This window comes from Procambarus clarkii, chromosome 31 (assembly GCF_040958095.1).
Source record: "Procambarus clarkii isolate CNS0578487 chromosome 31, FALCON_Pclarkii_2.0, whole genome shotgun sequence".
In the NCBI taxonomy this organism is placed as follows: Eukaryota; Metazoa; Arthropoda; class Malacostraca; order Decapoda; family Cambaridae; genus Procambarus; species Procambarus clarkii.
In genome coordinates this window covers 7530312-7546238 of record NC_091180.1, presented here as the reverse complement: position 1 = coordinate 7546238, position 15927 = coordinate 7530312, and the positions used below count along the sequence as shown (strand labels likewise).

Here is a 15927-nt window from a genome sequence, read left to right as displayed (position 1 = left end):
AGGGAGATGGGTGAGGCTGGTGGTGGTTGCACGGTGGGTGGGGGGAGATGGGTGAGGCTGGTGGTGGCACGGTGGGCGGCGAAGAGATGGGTGAGGCTGGTGGTGGCACGGTGGGCTGTGGGGAGATGGGTGAGGCTGGTGGTAGTGGCACGGTTGGCGGCTGAGAGATGGGTCAGGTTGGTGGTGGCACGGTGGGCGGCGAGGAGTTGGGTGAGTCAGGTGGTGGCACGGTGGGCGGCGGATAGATGGGTGAAGCTAGTGGTGGCACAGTGGGCGGCGGGGAGATGTTTGAGACTGGTGGTGGTAGCACGGTGGGTGGGGGGAGATGGGTGAGGCTGGTGGTTGCACGGTGGGCGTCGGAGTGATGGGTGAGGCTAGTGGTCGGAAGGTGGGTGGGGGGAGATGGGTGAGGCTGGAGGTGGTGGCACAGTGGGCGGCAGGGAGATGGGTGAGGCTGGAGGTGGTGGCACAGTGGGCGGCAGGGAGATGGGTGAGGCTGGTGGTGGTTGCACGGTGGGTGGGGGGAGATGGGTGAGGCTGGTGGTGGCACGGTGGGCGGCGGGGAGGTGGGTAAGGCTGGAGGTGGTGGCACGGTGGGCAGCGGGGAGATGGGTGAGGCTGGAGGTAGTGGCACAGTGGGCGGCGGGGAGATGGGTGAGGCTGGAGGTGGTGGCACGGTGGGCGGCGGGGATATGGGTGAGGCTGGTGGTGGTGACACGGTGGGCGGCTGGGAGATGGATGAGGCTAGTGGTGGTGGCATTGTGGACGGCGGGGAGATGGGTGAGGCTGGTGGTGGCACGGTGGGCGGCTGGGAGATGGGTGAGGCTGGTGGTGGTGACACAGTGGGCGGCGGGGAGATGGGTGAGGCTAGTGGTGGTGGCATTGTGGACGGCGGGGAGATGGGTGAGGCTGGTGGTGGCACGGTGGGCGGCTGGGAGATGGGTGAGGCTGGTGGTGGTGACACGGAGGGTGGTGGGAGATGGGTGAGGCTGGTGGTGGTTGCTGTGTGGGTGGGGGTTGATGGGTGAGGCTGGTGGTGGTTGCACGGGGGTGGGGGGAGATTGGTGAGGCTTTTGGTGGTGGCACATTGGTGGGTAGGAGATGGGTGAGGCTGGTGGTGGTGGCACGGTGGGCTGTGAGGAGATGGGTGAGGCTGGTGGTGGTGGCACGGTGGGCTTCGGGGAGATGGGTGAGGCTGGTGGTGGAGGCACCGTGGGCGGGGGGGGGGGGAGATGGGTGACGCTGGTGGTGGCACGGTGGGTGGGGATGAGATGGGTGAGGCTAATGGTGGTGGCACGGTGGGCGGCCGGGAGATGGGTGAGTCTGGTGGTGGCTCGGTGGGCGGCATGGAGATGGGTGAGGCTGGTGGTGGTGGCACGGTGGGCGGCAGAGAGATGGGTGAGGCTGTGGGTGGTGACACGGTAGGCTTCGGGGAGATGGATGAGGCTTGTGGTGGAGGCACCGTGAGCGGCGGGGAGATGGGTGAGGCTAGTGGTGGCACGGTGGGCGGCGAAGAGATGGGTGAGGCTGGTGGTGGCACAGTGGTGGGCGGCTTGGAGATGGGTGAGGCTGGTGGTGGTGGTGGCACGGTGGGCGGCGGGGAGATGGGTGAGGCTGGTGGTGGTGGCACAGTGGGCGGTGGGAATATGGGTGAGGCTGGAGGTGGTGGCACGATGGGCTGCTGGGAGATGGGTGAGGCTGGTGGTGGTGGCACTGTGGGCGGCGGGAAGATGGGTGAGGCTGGTGGTGGTGGCACGATGGGCGGCGAGGAGATGGGTGAGGCTGGTGGTGGTGGCACGGTGGACGGCGAGGAGATGGGTGAGGCTGGTGGTGGTGGCACGATGGGCGGCGAGGAGATGGGTGAGGCTGGTGGTGGTGGCACGATGGGCGGCGAGGAGATGGGTGAGGCTGGTGGTGGTGGCACGGTGGGCGGCGAGGGTATGGGTGAGGCTGGTGGTGGTGCCACTGTGGGCGGCAGGGAGTTGGGTGAGTCAGGTGGTGGCACGGTGGGCGGCGGATAGATGGGTGAGCCTGGTAGTGGCACTGTGAGCATCGGGGCGATGGATGAGGCTGGTGGTCGTGGCACGGTGGGCGGCGGGGAGATGGGTGAGGCTGGAGGTGGTGGCACGGTGGGCGGCGAAGAGATGGGTGAGACTGGTGGTGGCACGGTGGTGGGCGGCTGGGAGATGGGTGAGGCTGGTGGTGGTGGTGGCACGGTGGGCGGCGGGGAGTTTTGTGAGTCAGGTGGTGGCACGGTGGGCGGCGGTTAGATGGGTGAGCCTGGTAGTGGCACTGTGAGCATCGGGGCGATGGATGAGGCTGGTGGTCGTGGCACGGTTAGCGGCGAGGAGATGGGTGAGGCTAGTGGTGGCACGGTGGGCGGCGAAAAGATGGGTGAGGCTGGTGGTGGCAAGGTGGGCGGCGGTTAGATGGGTGAGGCTATTGGTGGTGGCACGGTGGGCGGTGGGGCAATGGATGAGGCTGGTGGTGGCACGTTAGGCGGCGAGGAGATGGGTGAGGCTGCTTGTGGTGGCACAGTGGTTGGCAGGGAGATGGGTGAGGCTGGTGGTGGCACGGTGGTGGGCGGGAAGATGTTTGAGGCTGGAGGTGGTGGCACGGTTCGCGGCGGGGAGATGGGTGAGGCTGGAGGTGGTGGCACGGTGGGCGGCGGGGAGATGGGTGAGGCTAGTGGTGGTGGCACGGTGGGCGGCACGGTGGGCGGCGGGGAGATGTGTGAGGCTGGTGGTTGTGGCACGGTGGGCGGCAGGGAGATTGGTAAGGCTTGTGGTGGTGGCAAGGTGGGCGGCGGGGAGATGGGTGAGGCTGGTGGTAGTGGCACGATGGGTAGGGGAGATGGGTGAGGCTGGTGGTGGTGGCACGGTGGGCGGTGGGGAGATGGGTGAGGCTGGTGGTGGTGGCACGGTGGGCGGTGGGGAGATGGGTGAGGCTGGTGGTGGTTGCACGGTGGGTGGGGGGAGATGGGTGAGGCTGGTGGTGGTTGCACGGTGGGTGGGGGGAGATGGGTGAGGCTCCGAGTACAGGATAGGTCCGAGTACAGAGCCCTGTGGGACTCTATTGCTGACGTCACGCCAATCTGAGGTCTCACCCCTCACTGTAACTCTCTGCTTCCTATTGCTTAGGTACCTAGGTACCCTTATCCACTGGAGCGCCCTACCAGTTACTCCTGCCTGTTTCTCCAGCTTATGCATCAGCCTTTTATGGGGTACTGTGTCAAAAGCTTTCCGACAGTCCAAAAAAATGCAGTCCGCCCAGCCTTCTTTTTCTTGCTTAATCTTTGTCACCTGAACGTAGAATTCTATTAAGCCTGTAAGGCAAGATTTACCCTCCCTGAACCCATGTTTATGGGTTGTGACGAAGTCCCTTCTCTCCAGATGTGTTACTAGGTGTTTTCTCACAATCTTCTCCATCACCTTGCATGGTATACAAGTTAAGGACACTGGCCTGTAGTTCAGGCCAGTGAGTCCAGTTCAGTAAACTGAACTGTAGTTCAGTTCAGACGACGACATGTGTACTCACCTAATTGTGCTCACCTAATTGTGCTTGCAGGGGTGAAGCTCTGGCTCTTTGGTCCCGCCTTTCAACTGTCAATTAACAGGTGTACAGATTCCTGAGCCTACTGGGCTCTATCATATCTACATTTGAAACTGTGTATGGAGTCAGCCTCCACCACATCACTTCCTAGTGCATTCCATTTACTAACTACTCTGACACTGAAAAAGTTCTTTCTAATGTCTCTGTGGCTCATTTGGGTACTCAGCTTCCACCTGTGTCCCCTTATTCGCGTCCCTCCAGTGTTGAATAGTTCATCCTTGTTTACCCGGTCGATTCCCCTGAGGATTTTGTAGGTTGTGATCATGTCCCCCCTTACTCTTCTGTCTTCCAGTGTCGTAAGGTGCATTTCCCGCAGCCTTTCCTCATAACTCATGCCTCTTAGTTCTGGGACTAGTCTAGTGGCATACCTTTGGACTTTTTCCAGGTTCGTCTTGTGCTTGACAAGGTACGGGCTCCATGCTGGGCCCGCATACTCCAGGATTGGTCTTACATATGTGGTGTACAAGATTCTGAATGATTCCTTACACAGGTTCCTGAACGCCGTTCTGATGTTAGCCAGCCTCGCATATGCCGCAAACGTTATTTTCTTTATGTGGGCTTCAGGAGACAGGTTTGGTGTCACTTCATCTCCTATTCAGTATCCTGTGTCTGGCCTCCTGTTTCCACTGCCTAGTTTCATTACTTTGCATTTACTTGGGTTGAACTTCAACAGCCATTTGTTGGACCATTCACTCAGTCTATCTAGGTCATCTTGTAGTCTCCTACTATCATCCTCTGTTTCAATCCTCCTCATAATTTTTGCGTCGTCGGCAAACATTGAGAGGAACGAATCTATACCCTCTGGGAGATCATTTACATATACCAGAAACATTTTAGGTCCAAGGACTGACCCCTGCGGGACTCCACTTGTAACGTCTCGCCAATCTGAGACCTCACCCCTCACACAGACTCGTTGTCTCCTGTTGCTTAGGTACTCCTCTATCCACCGGAGTACCTTCCCTTTCACTCCAGCCTGCATCTCCAACTTTCGCACTAGCCTCTTGTGTGGCACTGTATCAAAGGCTTTCTGACAATCCAGAAATATGCAGTCTGCCCACCCTTCTCTTTCTTGCCTTATTTTTGTTGCCTGGTCGTAGAATTCAAGTAACCCTGTGAGGCAGGACCTGCCATCCCTGAACCCATGTTGATGCTGTGTTACAAAGTTCCTTCGCTCCAGATGTTCCACTAGTTTTTTTCGCACAATCTTCTCCATCAGCTTGCATGGTATGCAGGTTAGGGACACTGGCCTGTAGTTCAGTGCCTCCTGTCTATCCCCTTTCTTGTATATCGGGACTACGTTAGCTGCTTTCCAAATATCTGGCAGTTCCCCTGTTGCTAGTGATTTGTTATACACTATGGAGAGTGGTAGGCACAGTTCTCTTGCTTCTTCCTTTAGTATCCAAGGGGAGATTACATCTGGGCCTATAGCCTTTGTCACATCCAACTCTAATAAACACTTCCTTACTTCCCCGCTGGTACTCTCAAACTCTTCCAGTGGTTCCTGGTTAGCTATTCCCTCACTTACCTCTGGAATTTCTCTTTGCTCTAAGGTGAAGACCTCCTGGAATTTCTTATTCAATTCCTCACACACTTCCTTGTCATTTGTAGTGAATCCTTCCGCCCCTATCCTTAATTTCATAACCTGTTCCTTTACTGTTGTTTTTCTCCTGATGTGGCTATGCAACAATTTAGGCTGAGTCTTTGCCTTGCTTGCGATGTCATTTTCGTATTGTCTTTCTGCCTCTCTTCTCATCCTGATATATTCATTCCTGGCCTTCTGGTATCTTTCTCTGCTCTCAAGTGTCCTGCTATTCCTATAGTTTCTCCATACCCTTTTACTTTGCTGCTTAGCTAGCCTACATCTCTGATTAAACCATGGGTTTCTCATTTTCATTTCTCTGTTTTCCTTTTGGACTGGGACAAACTTGTTTGCCGCGTCCTTGCACTTCTGTGTGATGTAATCCATCATACCTTGGGCCGTCTTTCCCCTGAGCTCTGTTTCCCATGCTATATCTGTTAGGAATTTTCTTAACCCCTCATAGTTTCCCTTTCGGTATGCTAACATTTTGGTTTCGGTATCCCTCCTCGAGTTCAATAACCCTTCTTCAATCAAGTACTCAAACACCAGTACACTGTGGTCGCTCATTCCTACTGGGTCCTCAAAACCGATTTTTCTTATGTCGGAGTCGTTCAGAGTGTAGACTAGGTCGAGTCTCGCTGGTTCGTCATTGCCTCTCATCCTTGTGGGGTCTCCGACATGCTGGGTAAAAAAGTTTCTTGTCACCACCTCCAATAGTTTGGCTCTCCACGTATCCTCGCCTCCATGCGGTTCCTTGTTCTCCCAGTCAATCCTTCTGTGATTGAAGTCGCCCGTGATGAGCAGGTGGGATCTATTTCTACAGGCAGCAGAGGCTGCCCTCTCAATTATAGTGTTAACTGCCATATTGTTGTTTTCATACTCTTGACTGAGTCTTCTGTCAATTGGTGGAGGGTTGTATATTACTGCTATTACTATTCTTGGTCCTCCCATTGTTATGGTGCCTGCTATGTAGTCTCTGAACTCCTCACAGCCTGGGATGGCCATCTCCTTAAAACTCCATTCCTTTCTCATGAGTAGGGCCACTCCGCCTCCTCCCCTACCTTCCCTCTCTTTCCTTATTACTGTGTACTCCTGGGGAAACACGGCATTCGTTATGATTCCAGAGAGTTTTGTTTCAGTGAGTCCGATTACATCTGGGTTAACTTCTTGTGCTCTTTCCCTTAGTTCACTTGTCTTGCTTGTGATCCCATCTATGTTCGAGTACATCACCCTGAAACTGACTCTTCTGCTTCTTCTCAGGGGGGGACCTTTGGGATCTGGGGTGAGTGGGAGCTGGGGGGGACCTGGCACGGGGAGATTGGTGGAGGAGGGAGGGCTTGGGGGGTGGGGAAGAGGGGGGTGGTGGGGGGAGAGGGGGGAGGGTGCGGGGGGTGGCTAAGAGGGGGAGGGTAGGGGTGGGGAGAGTGAGAGGGTTGGGGGTGGAGAGTGAGAGGGGGAGGGTTGGGGGGGGTGAGAGAGGGAGGGTTGGGGAAGCATGGGGGGAGGAGAGGCTTTGGGAGATAGGGGAGATGGGGGCTTGGGGGGGGGGAGAAGTCGAGTGCCTTTGCAAAATCTGTGTACACGACATCTGCATTATGTTTTTCCAATAATGCCTCAGTGATTTTGTCATGGTGGTCAAGTAGCTGTGAGAGGCATGATCTTCCTGCTCTAAATCCATGTTGGCCTGGATTGTGGAGGTCATTGGTTTCCATGAATCTAGTGACATGACTCCTGATCACTCTCTCAAATACTTTTATTATGTGGGACGTTAGTGCAACTGGTCTATAATTCTTTGCCAATGCTTTGCTACCACCCTTGTGTAGAGGGACAATGTCTGCTGCTTTAAGTGCATCTGGTATCTCCCCCGTGTCCAAGCTCTTCCTCTACACTATACTGAGTGCCTGTGCTACTGGCACTTTGCATTTCTCTATAAATATTGAATTCCATGAGTCTGGACCAGGGGCTGAGTGCATGGGCATATTGTCAATTTCTCTTTCAAAATCTGCCACGCTCCTGTTGATATCAGTTATATTTACAGGTGTTTGAGTATCATTCATAAAGAAATTGTCCAAATCTTCCACTTTCATGCTGAGTATCGGAGTGCTAAACATGTCCTCATACTGCTTTTTTAGGATTTCACTAATTTCTTTGTCATCCTCGGTGTATGAACCTTCACTAATACGAATAGCTCCAATACTGGCAGTGGTTTTCGCTTTTGATTTAGAATATGTGAAGAAATATTTTGGGTTTATCTATATTTCTTGAATTGCTTCATGTTCTAGTTGCCTTTCTTCAGTCTGATAGGGATGCTTCAGTTTCTGTTCGATTTCTTCAATCTTCCTGTTTAAATTATTTCTTCTCTGTATGGAGAGTCGTGTCTGCTTAAGCATTTCCGTTAATTTCTTCCTCCTTTTGTAATGTCGTCTGCGTTCTCTTTCAACATTGGACCTCTTTCTGGCTTTCCTCAAAGGAACATGTTTCAGACAGACTTCAAATGCTTCAGAAGTCAGTTTTTCTATTCCTTGTGTAGGATTTTTATTTCTTAGAACATTTTCGTATTGAATGTTTGTTACTTCCCTGTTTATTTTCTTCCAGTCTATCCCCTTATTATTAAAGTTGAGTTTATTGAATAGCCCTTCTCGCTTGTTGTTTCTCTTGGGCCTACTACCGTTTTTAATATTAGTTTGCACTTCAATGAGCTTGTGATCCGAGTACGTGTGGTCCCACACCCCCCATCGTGCCACCACCAGCGTCACCCATCTCCCCGCCGCCCACTGAGCCACCACCAGCCTCACCCATCTGCCCGCCGCCCACTGTGCCACCATCACCAGCCTCACCCATCTCCCTGCCATCAACCGTGCCACCACCAGCCTCACCCATCTGCCCATCGCTAACAGTGCCACCACCAGCCTTATCCATCTTCCCGCCTCCCACCGTGCCACCACAACCAGGCTCACCCATCTCGCCACCGCCCACCATGCCACCACCAGCCTCACCCCTCTGCCCGTCGCCCACGGAGCCACCACCACCACCAGCCTCACCCATCTCTTCGCCGGCCACCGTGCCACCACCACCAGCCTCACCCATCTCTTCGCCGCCCACCGTGCCACCACCACCAGCTTCTACCATCTCTTCGTCTTCCACCGTGCCACCACCTACAGTCTCACCCATCTCCCCGCTGGCCACCGTGCCACTACAAGCCTGACCCATCTCCCCGCTGCCCACTGTGCCACCACCAGTGTCGCCCATCTCCCCGCCGCCCACTGTGCCACCACCAGCCTCACCCATCTCCCCGACGCCCACTGTGCCACCACCAGCGTCACCCATCTCCCCGTCTTCCACCGTGCCACTACCAGCCTCACCCATCTCCCTGCCGCCCACCTTGCCACTACCACCACCAGCCTCACCCATCTCCCCGCCGCCCACCGTGCCACCATAAGCAGCTTCACCCATCTTTCCGTCTTCCACCGTGCCACCTCCAGCCTCACCCATCTCATCGCCACCCACCGTGCCACCACCAGCCACACCCATCTCCTCACTGTGTGGTGGTGTGCACGACCAGCCTCACTCATCTCCCCGCCGCCCACCGTACCATCACCACCAGCCTCACCCATCTCCCTGCCGCCCACAGTGCCACCACCACCAGCCTCACCCATCTCCCCGCCCTTCACCGTGCGACCACCAGCCTCATCCTTCTCCCCGCAGCCTACCGTGCCACCACCACCAGCCTCACCCATCTCCCTCTCCCATCGTGTCACCACCACCAGCCTCACCCATCTCCCCCTTGTGCCACCACCACCACCAGCCTCACCCATCTCCCCCTCGCATAGTGCCACCACCACACCCTCACTAATCTCCTCCCTCCACCGTACCACCACCACCACCAGCCTTTCCCATCTCCTCCCCCCCACCATGCCACCACCAACCTCACCCAACTCCCCGCCCCCCACCGTGCCACAACCACCATCAGCCTCACCCATCTCCTCCCCCCCACCATGCCACCACCAACCTCACCCAACTCCCCGCCCCCCACCGTGCCACAACCACCATCAGCCTCACCCATCTCCTCCCCCCCACCATGCCACCACCAACCTCACCCAACTCCCCGCCCCCCACCGTGCCACAACCACCATCAGCCTCACCCATCTCCCCTCCCCAACCGTGCCACCACCAGCTTTACCCATCTCCCCACAGCCTCACGTGCTACCACCAGCCTCATCCATCTCTCCGCCGCCCACCGTGCCACTACCAGCCTCACCCATCTCCCCGCTGCCCACCGTGCCACCCCCCACCAGCCTCACCCCCCACCTGGTTGATACCTGGTTGATGGGGTTCTGGGAGTTCTTCTACTCCCCAAGCCCGGCCCGAGGCCAGACTTGACTTGAGAGAGTTTGGTCCACCAGGCTGTTGCTTGGAGCGACCGCAGGCACACATACCGACCCAGCCCGGTTGGTCCGGCACTCCTTGAAGGAAACAATCTAGTTTCCTCATGAAGATGTCCACGGTTGTTCCTGTAATATATCTGATGCTCACTGGTAAGACGTTGAACAACCGTGACCTCTGATGTTCATACAGTGTTCTCTGACTGTGCCTATGGCACCTCTGCTCTTCACTGGTTCTATTCTACATTTTCTTCCATGTCGATCACTCCAGTACGTTGTTATTTTACTGTGCAGATTTGGGACCTGTCCCTCCAGTATTTTCCATGTGTATATTATTTGGTATCTCTCTCGTCTCCTTTCTAGTGAGTACATTTGGAGAGCTTTGAGACGATCCCAACAATTTAGGTGCTTTATCTGTCTATGCGTGCCGTATATGTTCTCTGTATTCCCTCAATTTCAGCAATCTCTCCTGTTCTGAGGGGGGAAGTGAGTACTGAGCAGTACTCAAGACGGGACAACACAAGATTACAACCATTGTGATGGGATCTCTGGACTTGAAGGTTCTCGTGATTCATCCTATCATTTTTCTGGCTGACGCAATACTTGCTTGGTTATGCTCCCTGAACGTGAGGTCGTCGGACGTCATTATTCCCAAATCCTTGGCATGCTGTTTTCCTAATATGGGCAGATTCGATTGTATTTTGTACTCTGTATTATGTTTAAGATCCTCATTTTTGCCTTATCTGAGTACCTGGAATTTATCACCGTTAAACATCATGATATTTTCTGCTGCCCAATCGAAAACTTTGTAAATATCTGTTTGTAGTTTATCAATGTCTTCACCAGAGGTAATTTTCATGCTGATTTTTGTATCATCTGCAAAGGATGACACGAAGCTATGACTTGTGTTTTTGTCTATATCTGATATGAGAAAAAGGAACAGCAGTGGTGCAAGGACTGTACCTTGAGGTACAGAGCTTTTAACTGGGCTCGGACTCGATTTTACTTGCTTGACTGTTACTCTTTGTGTTCTGTTCGACAGGAAATTGAGTATCCAGCGTCCTACTTTACCAGTTATACCCATTGACCTCATTTTGTGTGCAATCACTCCATGGTCACATTTGTCGAATGCCTTTGCAAAATCTGTGTATACGACATCTGCATTATGTTTTTCCTCTAATGCCTCAGTGATTTTGTCATAGTGCTCAAGTAGTTGTGAGAGGCATGATCTTCCTGCTCTAAATACAGATTGGCTTGGATTGTGGATGTCATTGGTTTCCATGAATCTAGTGACCTGACTCCTGATCACTCTCTCAAATACTTTTATTATGTGGGACGTTAGTGCAACTGGTCTATAATTCTTTGCCAATGCTTTGCTACCACCCTTGTGTAGAGGGGCAATGTCTGCTGCTTTAAGCGCATCTGGTATCTCCCCTGTGTCCAAGCTCTTCCGCCATACTATACTGAGTGCCTGTGCTACTGGCACTTTGCATTTCTTTATAAATACTGAATGCCATGAGTCTGGACCAGGGGCTGAGTGCATGGGCATATTGTCAATTTATCTTTCAAAATCTGCCACGCTCCTGTTGATATCAGTTATATTTACAGGTGTTTGAGTATCATTCATAAAGAAATTGTCCGAATCTTCCACTTTCATGCTGAGTATTGGAGTGCTAAACATGTCCTCATACTGCTTTTTTAGGATTTCACTAATTTCTTTGTCATCCTCGGTGTATGAACCTTCACTAATACGAATAGCTCCAATACTGGCAGTGGTTTTCGCTTTTGATTTAGCATATGTGAAGAATTATTTTGGGTTTATCTATATTTCTTGAATTGCTTTATGTTCTAGTTGCCTTTCTTCAGTCTGATAGGAATGCTTCAGTTTCTGTTCGATTTCTTCAATCTCCCTGTTTAAATTATTTCTTCTCTGTATGGAGAGTCGTGTCTGCTTAAGCATTTCCGTTAATTTCTTCCTCCTTTTGTAATGTCGTCTGCGTTCTCTTTCAACATTGGTCCTCTTTCTGGCTTTCCTCAAAGGAACATGTTTCAGACAGACTTCAAATGCTTCAGAAGTCAGTTTTTCTATTCCTTGTGTAGGATTTTTATTTCTTAGAACATTTTCGTATTGAATGTTTGTTAGTTCCCTGTTTATTTTCTTCCAGTCTAACCCCTTATTATTAAAGTTGAGTTTATTGAATAGCCCTTCTCGCTTGTTGTTTCTCTTGGGCCTACTACCGTTTTTAATGTTAGTTTGCACTTCAATGAGCTTGTGATCCGAGTACGTGTGGTCCCACACCCCCCACCGTGCCACCACCAGCGTCACCCATCTCCCCGCCGCCCACTGAGCCACCACCAGCCTCACCCATCTGCCCGCCGCCCACTGTGCCACCATCACCAGCCTCACCCATCTCCCTGCCATCAACCGTGCCACCACCAGCCTCACCCATCTGCCCGTCGCTAACAGTGCCACCACCAGCCTTATCCATCTTCCCGCCTCCCACCGTGCCACCACAACCAGGCTCACCCATCTCGCCACCGCCCACCGTGCCACCACAAGCCTCACCCCTCTGCCCGTCGCCCACGGAGCCACCACCACCACCAGCCTCACCCATCTCTTCGCCGCCCACCGTGCCACCACCACCAGCCTCACCCATCTCTTCGCCGCCCACCGTGCCACCACCACCAGCCTCACCCATCTCTTCGCCGCCCACCGTGCCACCACCACCAGCTTCTACCATCTCTTCGTCTTCCACCGTGCCACCACCTACAGTCTCACCCATCTCCCCGCCGGCCACCGTGCCACTACAAGCCTCACCCATCTCCCCGCCGCCCACTGTGCCACCACCAGCGTCACCCATCTCCCCGTCTTCCACCGTGCCACTACCAGCCTCACCCATCTCCCTGCCGCCCACCTTGCCACTACCACCACCAGCCTCACCCATCTCCCCGCCGCCCACCGTGCCACCATAAGCAGCTTCACCCATCTTTCCGTCTTCCACCGTGCCACCTCCAGCCTCACCCATCTCATCGCCACCCACCGTGCCACCACCAGCCACACCCATCTCCTCACTGTGTGGTGGTGTGCACGACCAGCCTCACTCATCTCCCCGCCGCCCACCGTACCATCACCACCAGCCTCACCCATCTCCCTGCCGCCCACAGTGCCACCACCACCAGCCTCACCCATCTCCCCGCCTTCACCGTGCGACCACCAGCCTCATCCTTCTCCCCGCAGCCTACCGTGCCACCACCACCAGCCTCACCCATCTCCCTCTCCCATCGTGTCACCACCACCAGCCTCACCCATCTCCCCCCCGTGCCACCACCACCACCAGCCTCACCCATCTCCCCCTCGCATAGTGCCACCACCACACCCTCACTAATCTCCTCCCTCCACCGTACCACCACCACCACCAGCCTTTCCCATCTCCTCCCCCCCACCATGCCACCACCAACCTCACCCAACTCCCCGCCCCCACCGTGCCACAACCACCATCAGCCTCACCCATCTCCTCCCCCCCACCATGCCACCACCAACCTCACCCAACTCCCCGCCCCCCACCGTGCCACAACCACCATCAGCCTCACCCATCTCCTCCCCCCCACCATGCCACCACCAACCTCACCCAACTCCCCGCCCCCCACCGTGCCACAACCACCATCAGCCTCACCCATCTCCCCTCCCCAACCGTGCCACCACCAGCTTTACCCATCTCCCCACAGCCTCACGTGCTACCACCAGCCTCATCCATCTCTCCGCCGCCCACCGTGCCACTACCAGCCTCACCCATCTCCCCGCTGCCCACCGTGCCACCCCCCACCAGCCTCACCCCCCACCTGGTTGATACCTGGTTGATGGGGTTCTGGGAGTTCTTCTACTCCCCAAGCCCGGCCCGAGGCCAGACTTGACTTGAGAGAGTTTGGTCCACCAGGCTGTTGTTTGGAGCGACCGCAGGCACACATACCGACCGCAGCCCGGTTGGTCCGGCACTCCTTGAAGGAAACAATCTAGTTTCCTCATGAAGATGTCCACGGTTGTTCCTGTAATATATCTGATGCTCACTGGTAAGACGTTGAACAACCGTGACCTCTGATGTTCATACAGTGTTCTCTGACTGTGCCTATGGCACCTCTGCTCTTCACTGGTTCTATTCTACATTTTCTTCCATGTCGATCACTCCAGTACGTTGTTATTTTACTGTGCAGATTTGGGACCTGTCCCTCCAGTATTTTCCATGTGTATATTATTTGGTATCTCTCTCGTCTCCTTTCTAGTGAGTACATTTGGAGAGCTTTGAGACGATCCCAACAATTTAGGTGCTTTATCTCGTCTATGCGTGCCGTATATGTTCTCTGTATTCCCTCAATTTCAGCAATCTCTCCTGCTCTGAGGGGGAAAGTGAGTACTGAGCAGTACTCAAGACGGGACAACACAAGATTACAACCATTGTGATGGGATCTCTGGACTTGAAGGTTCTCGTGATTCATCCTATCATTTTTCTGGCTGACGCAATACTTGCTTGGTTATGCTCCCTAAACGTTAGGTCGTCGGACATCATTATTCCCAAATCCTTGACATGCTGTTTTCCTAATATGGGCAGATTCGATTGTGTTTTGTACTCTGTATTATGTTTAAGATCCTCTTTTTTGCCTTATCTGAGTACCTGGAATTTATCACCGTTAAACATCATGATATTTTCTGCTGCCCAATCGAAAACTTTGTAAATATCTGTTTGTAGTTTATCAATGTCTTCACCAGGGGTAATTTTCATGCTGATTTCTGTATCATCTGCAAAGGATGACACGAAGCTATGACTTGTGTTTTTGTCTATATCTGACATGAGAAAAAGGAACAGCAGTGGTGCAAGGACTGTACCTTGAGGTACAGAGCTTTTAACTGGGCTCGGACTCGATTTTACTTGATCGACCGTTACTCTGTGTTCTGTTCGACAGGAAATTGAGTATCCAGCGTCCTACTTTACCAATTATACCCATTGACCTCATTTTGTGTGCAATCACTCCATGGTCAAATTTGTCGAATACCTTTGCAAAATCTGTGTATACGACATCTGCATTATGTTTTTCCTCTAATGCCTCAGTGATTTTGTCATAGTGGTCAAGTAGTTGTGAGAGGCATGATCTTCCTGCTCTAAATACAGATTGGCTTGGATTGTGGAGGTCATTGGTTTCCATGAATCTAGTGACCTGACTCCTGATCACTCTCTCAAATTCTTTTATTATGTGGGACGTTAGTGCAACTGGTCTATAATTCTTTGCCAATGCTTTGCTACCACCCTTGTGTAGAGGGGCAATGTCTGCTGCTTTAAGCGCATCTGGTATCTCCCCTGTGTCCAAGCTCTTCCGCCATACTATACTGAGTGCCTGTGCTACTGGCACTTTGCATTTCTTTATAAATACTGAATGCCATGAGTCTGGACCAGGGGCTGAGTGCATGGGCATATTGTCAATTTCTCTTTCAAAATCTGCCATGCTTGTGTTGATATCAGTTATATTTACAGGTGTTTGAGTATCATTCATAAAGAAATTGTCCGAATCTTCCACTTTCATGCTGAGTATCGGAGTGCTAAACATGTCCTCATACTGCTTTTTTAGGATTTCACTAATTTCTTTGTCATCCTCAGTGCATGAACCTTCACTAATACGAATAGCTCCAATACTGGCAGTGGTTTTCGCTTTTGATTTAGCATATGTGAAGAAATATTTTGGGTTTTTCTTTATTTCTTGAATTGCTTTATGTTCTAGTTGCCTTTCTTCAGTCTGATAGGAATGCTTCAGTTTCTGTTCGATTTCTTCAATCTCCCTGTTTAAATTATTTCTTCTCTGTATGGAGAGTCGTGTCTGCTTAAGCATTTCCGTTAATTTCTTCCTCCTTTTGTAATGTCGTCTGCGTTCTCTTTCAACATTGGACCTCTTTCTGGCTTTCCTCAAAGGAACATGTTTCAGACAGACTTCAAATGCTTCAGAAGTCAGTTTTTCTATTCCTTGTGTAGGATTTTTATTTCTTAGAACATTTTATCATTGAATGTTTGTAAATTCCCTGTTTATTTTCTCCCAGTCTAACCTCTTATTATTAAAGTTGAATTTATTGAATAGCCCTTCTCGCTTGTTGTTTCTCTTGGGCCTACTACCGTTTTTAATGTTAGTTTGCACTTCAATGAGCTTGTGATCCGAGTACGTGTGGTCCCACACCCCCACCGTGCCACCACCAGCGTCACCCATCTCCCCGCCGCCCACTGAGCCACCACCACCACCACCAGCTTCACCCATCTCCCCGCCCCCTACCGTGCCACCACCACCACCACCAGCCTCACCCATCTCCCTGCCCCCCAT

The 15927-nt window shown here is 53.0% G+C and overlaps 3 protein-coding genes across 3 annotated transcripts; 1 reads left to right on the top strand and 2 right to left on the bottom strand.

The window, feature by feature from the left end:
• The first annotated feature begins 1271 nt into the window (after nucleotides 1–1271).
• LOC138370124 (uncharacterized PE-PGRS family protein PE_PGRS46-like) lies at nucleotides 1272–2021 on the top strand. Its single transcript, XM_069334112.1, has one exon. It carries the CDS (start codon nucleotides 1272–1274, stop codon nucleotides 2019–2021), a length of 750 nt encoding a protein of 249 aa, XP_069190213.1.
• Nucleotides 2022–7882: 5861 nt separating this feature from the next.
• Nucleotides 7883–8683, bottom strand: LOC138370123 (uncharacterized). The gene has a single exon (XM_069334111.1). The coding sequence runs from the start codon at nucleotides 8681–8683 to the stop codon at nucleotides 7883–7885; it is 801 nt and encodes a 266-aa protein (XP_069190212.1).
• A 3151-nt stretch (nucleotides 8684–11834) lies between these two features.
• Nucleotides 11835–12599, bottom strand: LOC138370122 (uncharacterized). The gene has a single exon (XM_069334109.1). The coding sequence runs from the start codon at nucleotides 12597–12599 to the stop codon at nucleotides 11835–11837; it is 765 nt and encodes a 254-aa protein (XP_069190210.1).
• Nucleotides 12600–15927: the final 3328 nt, after the last annotated feature.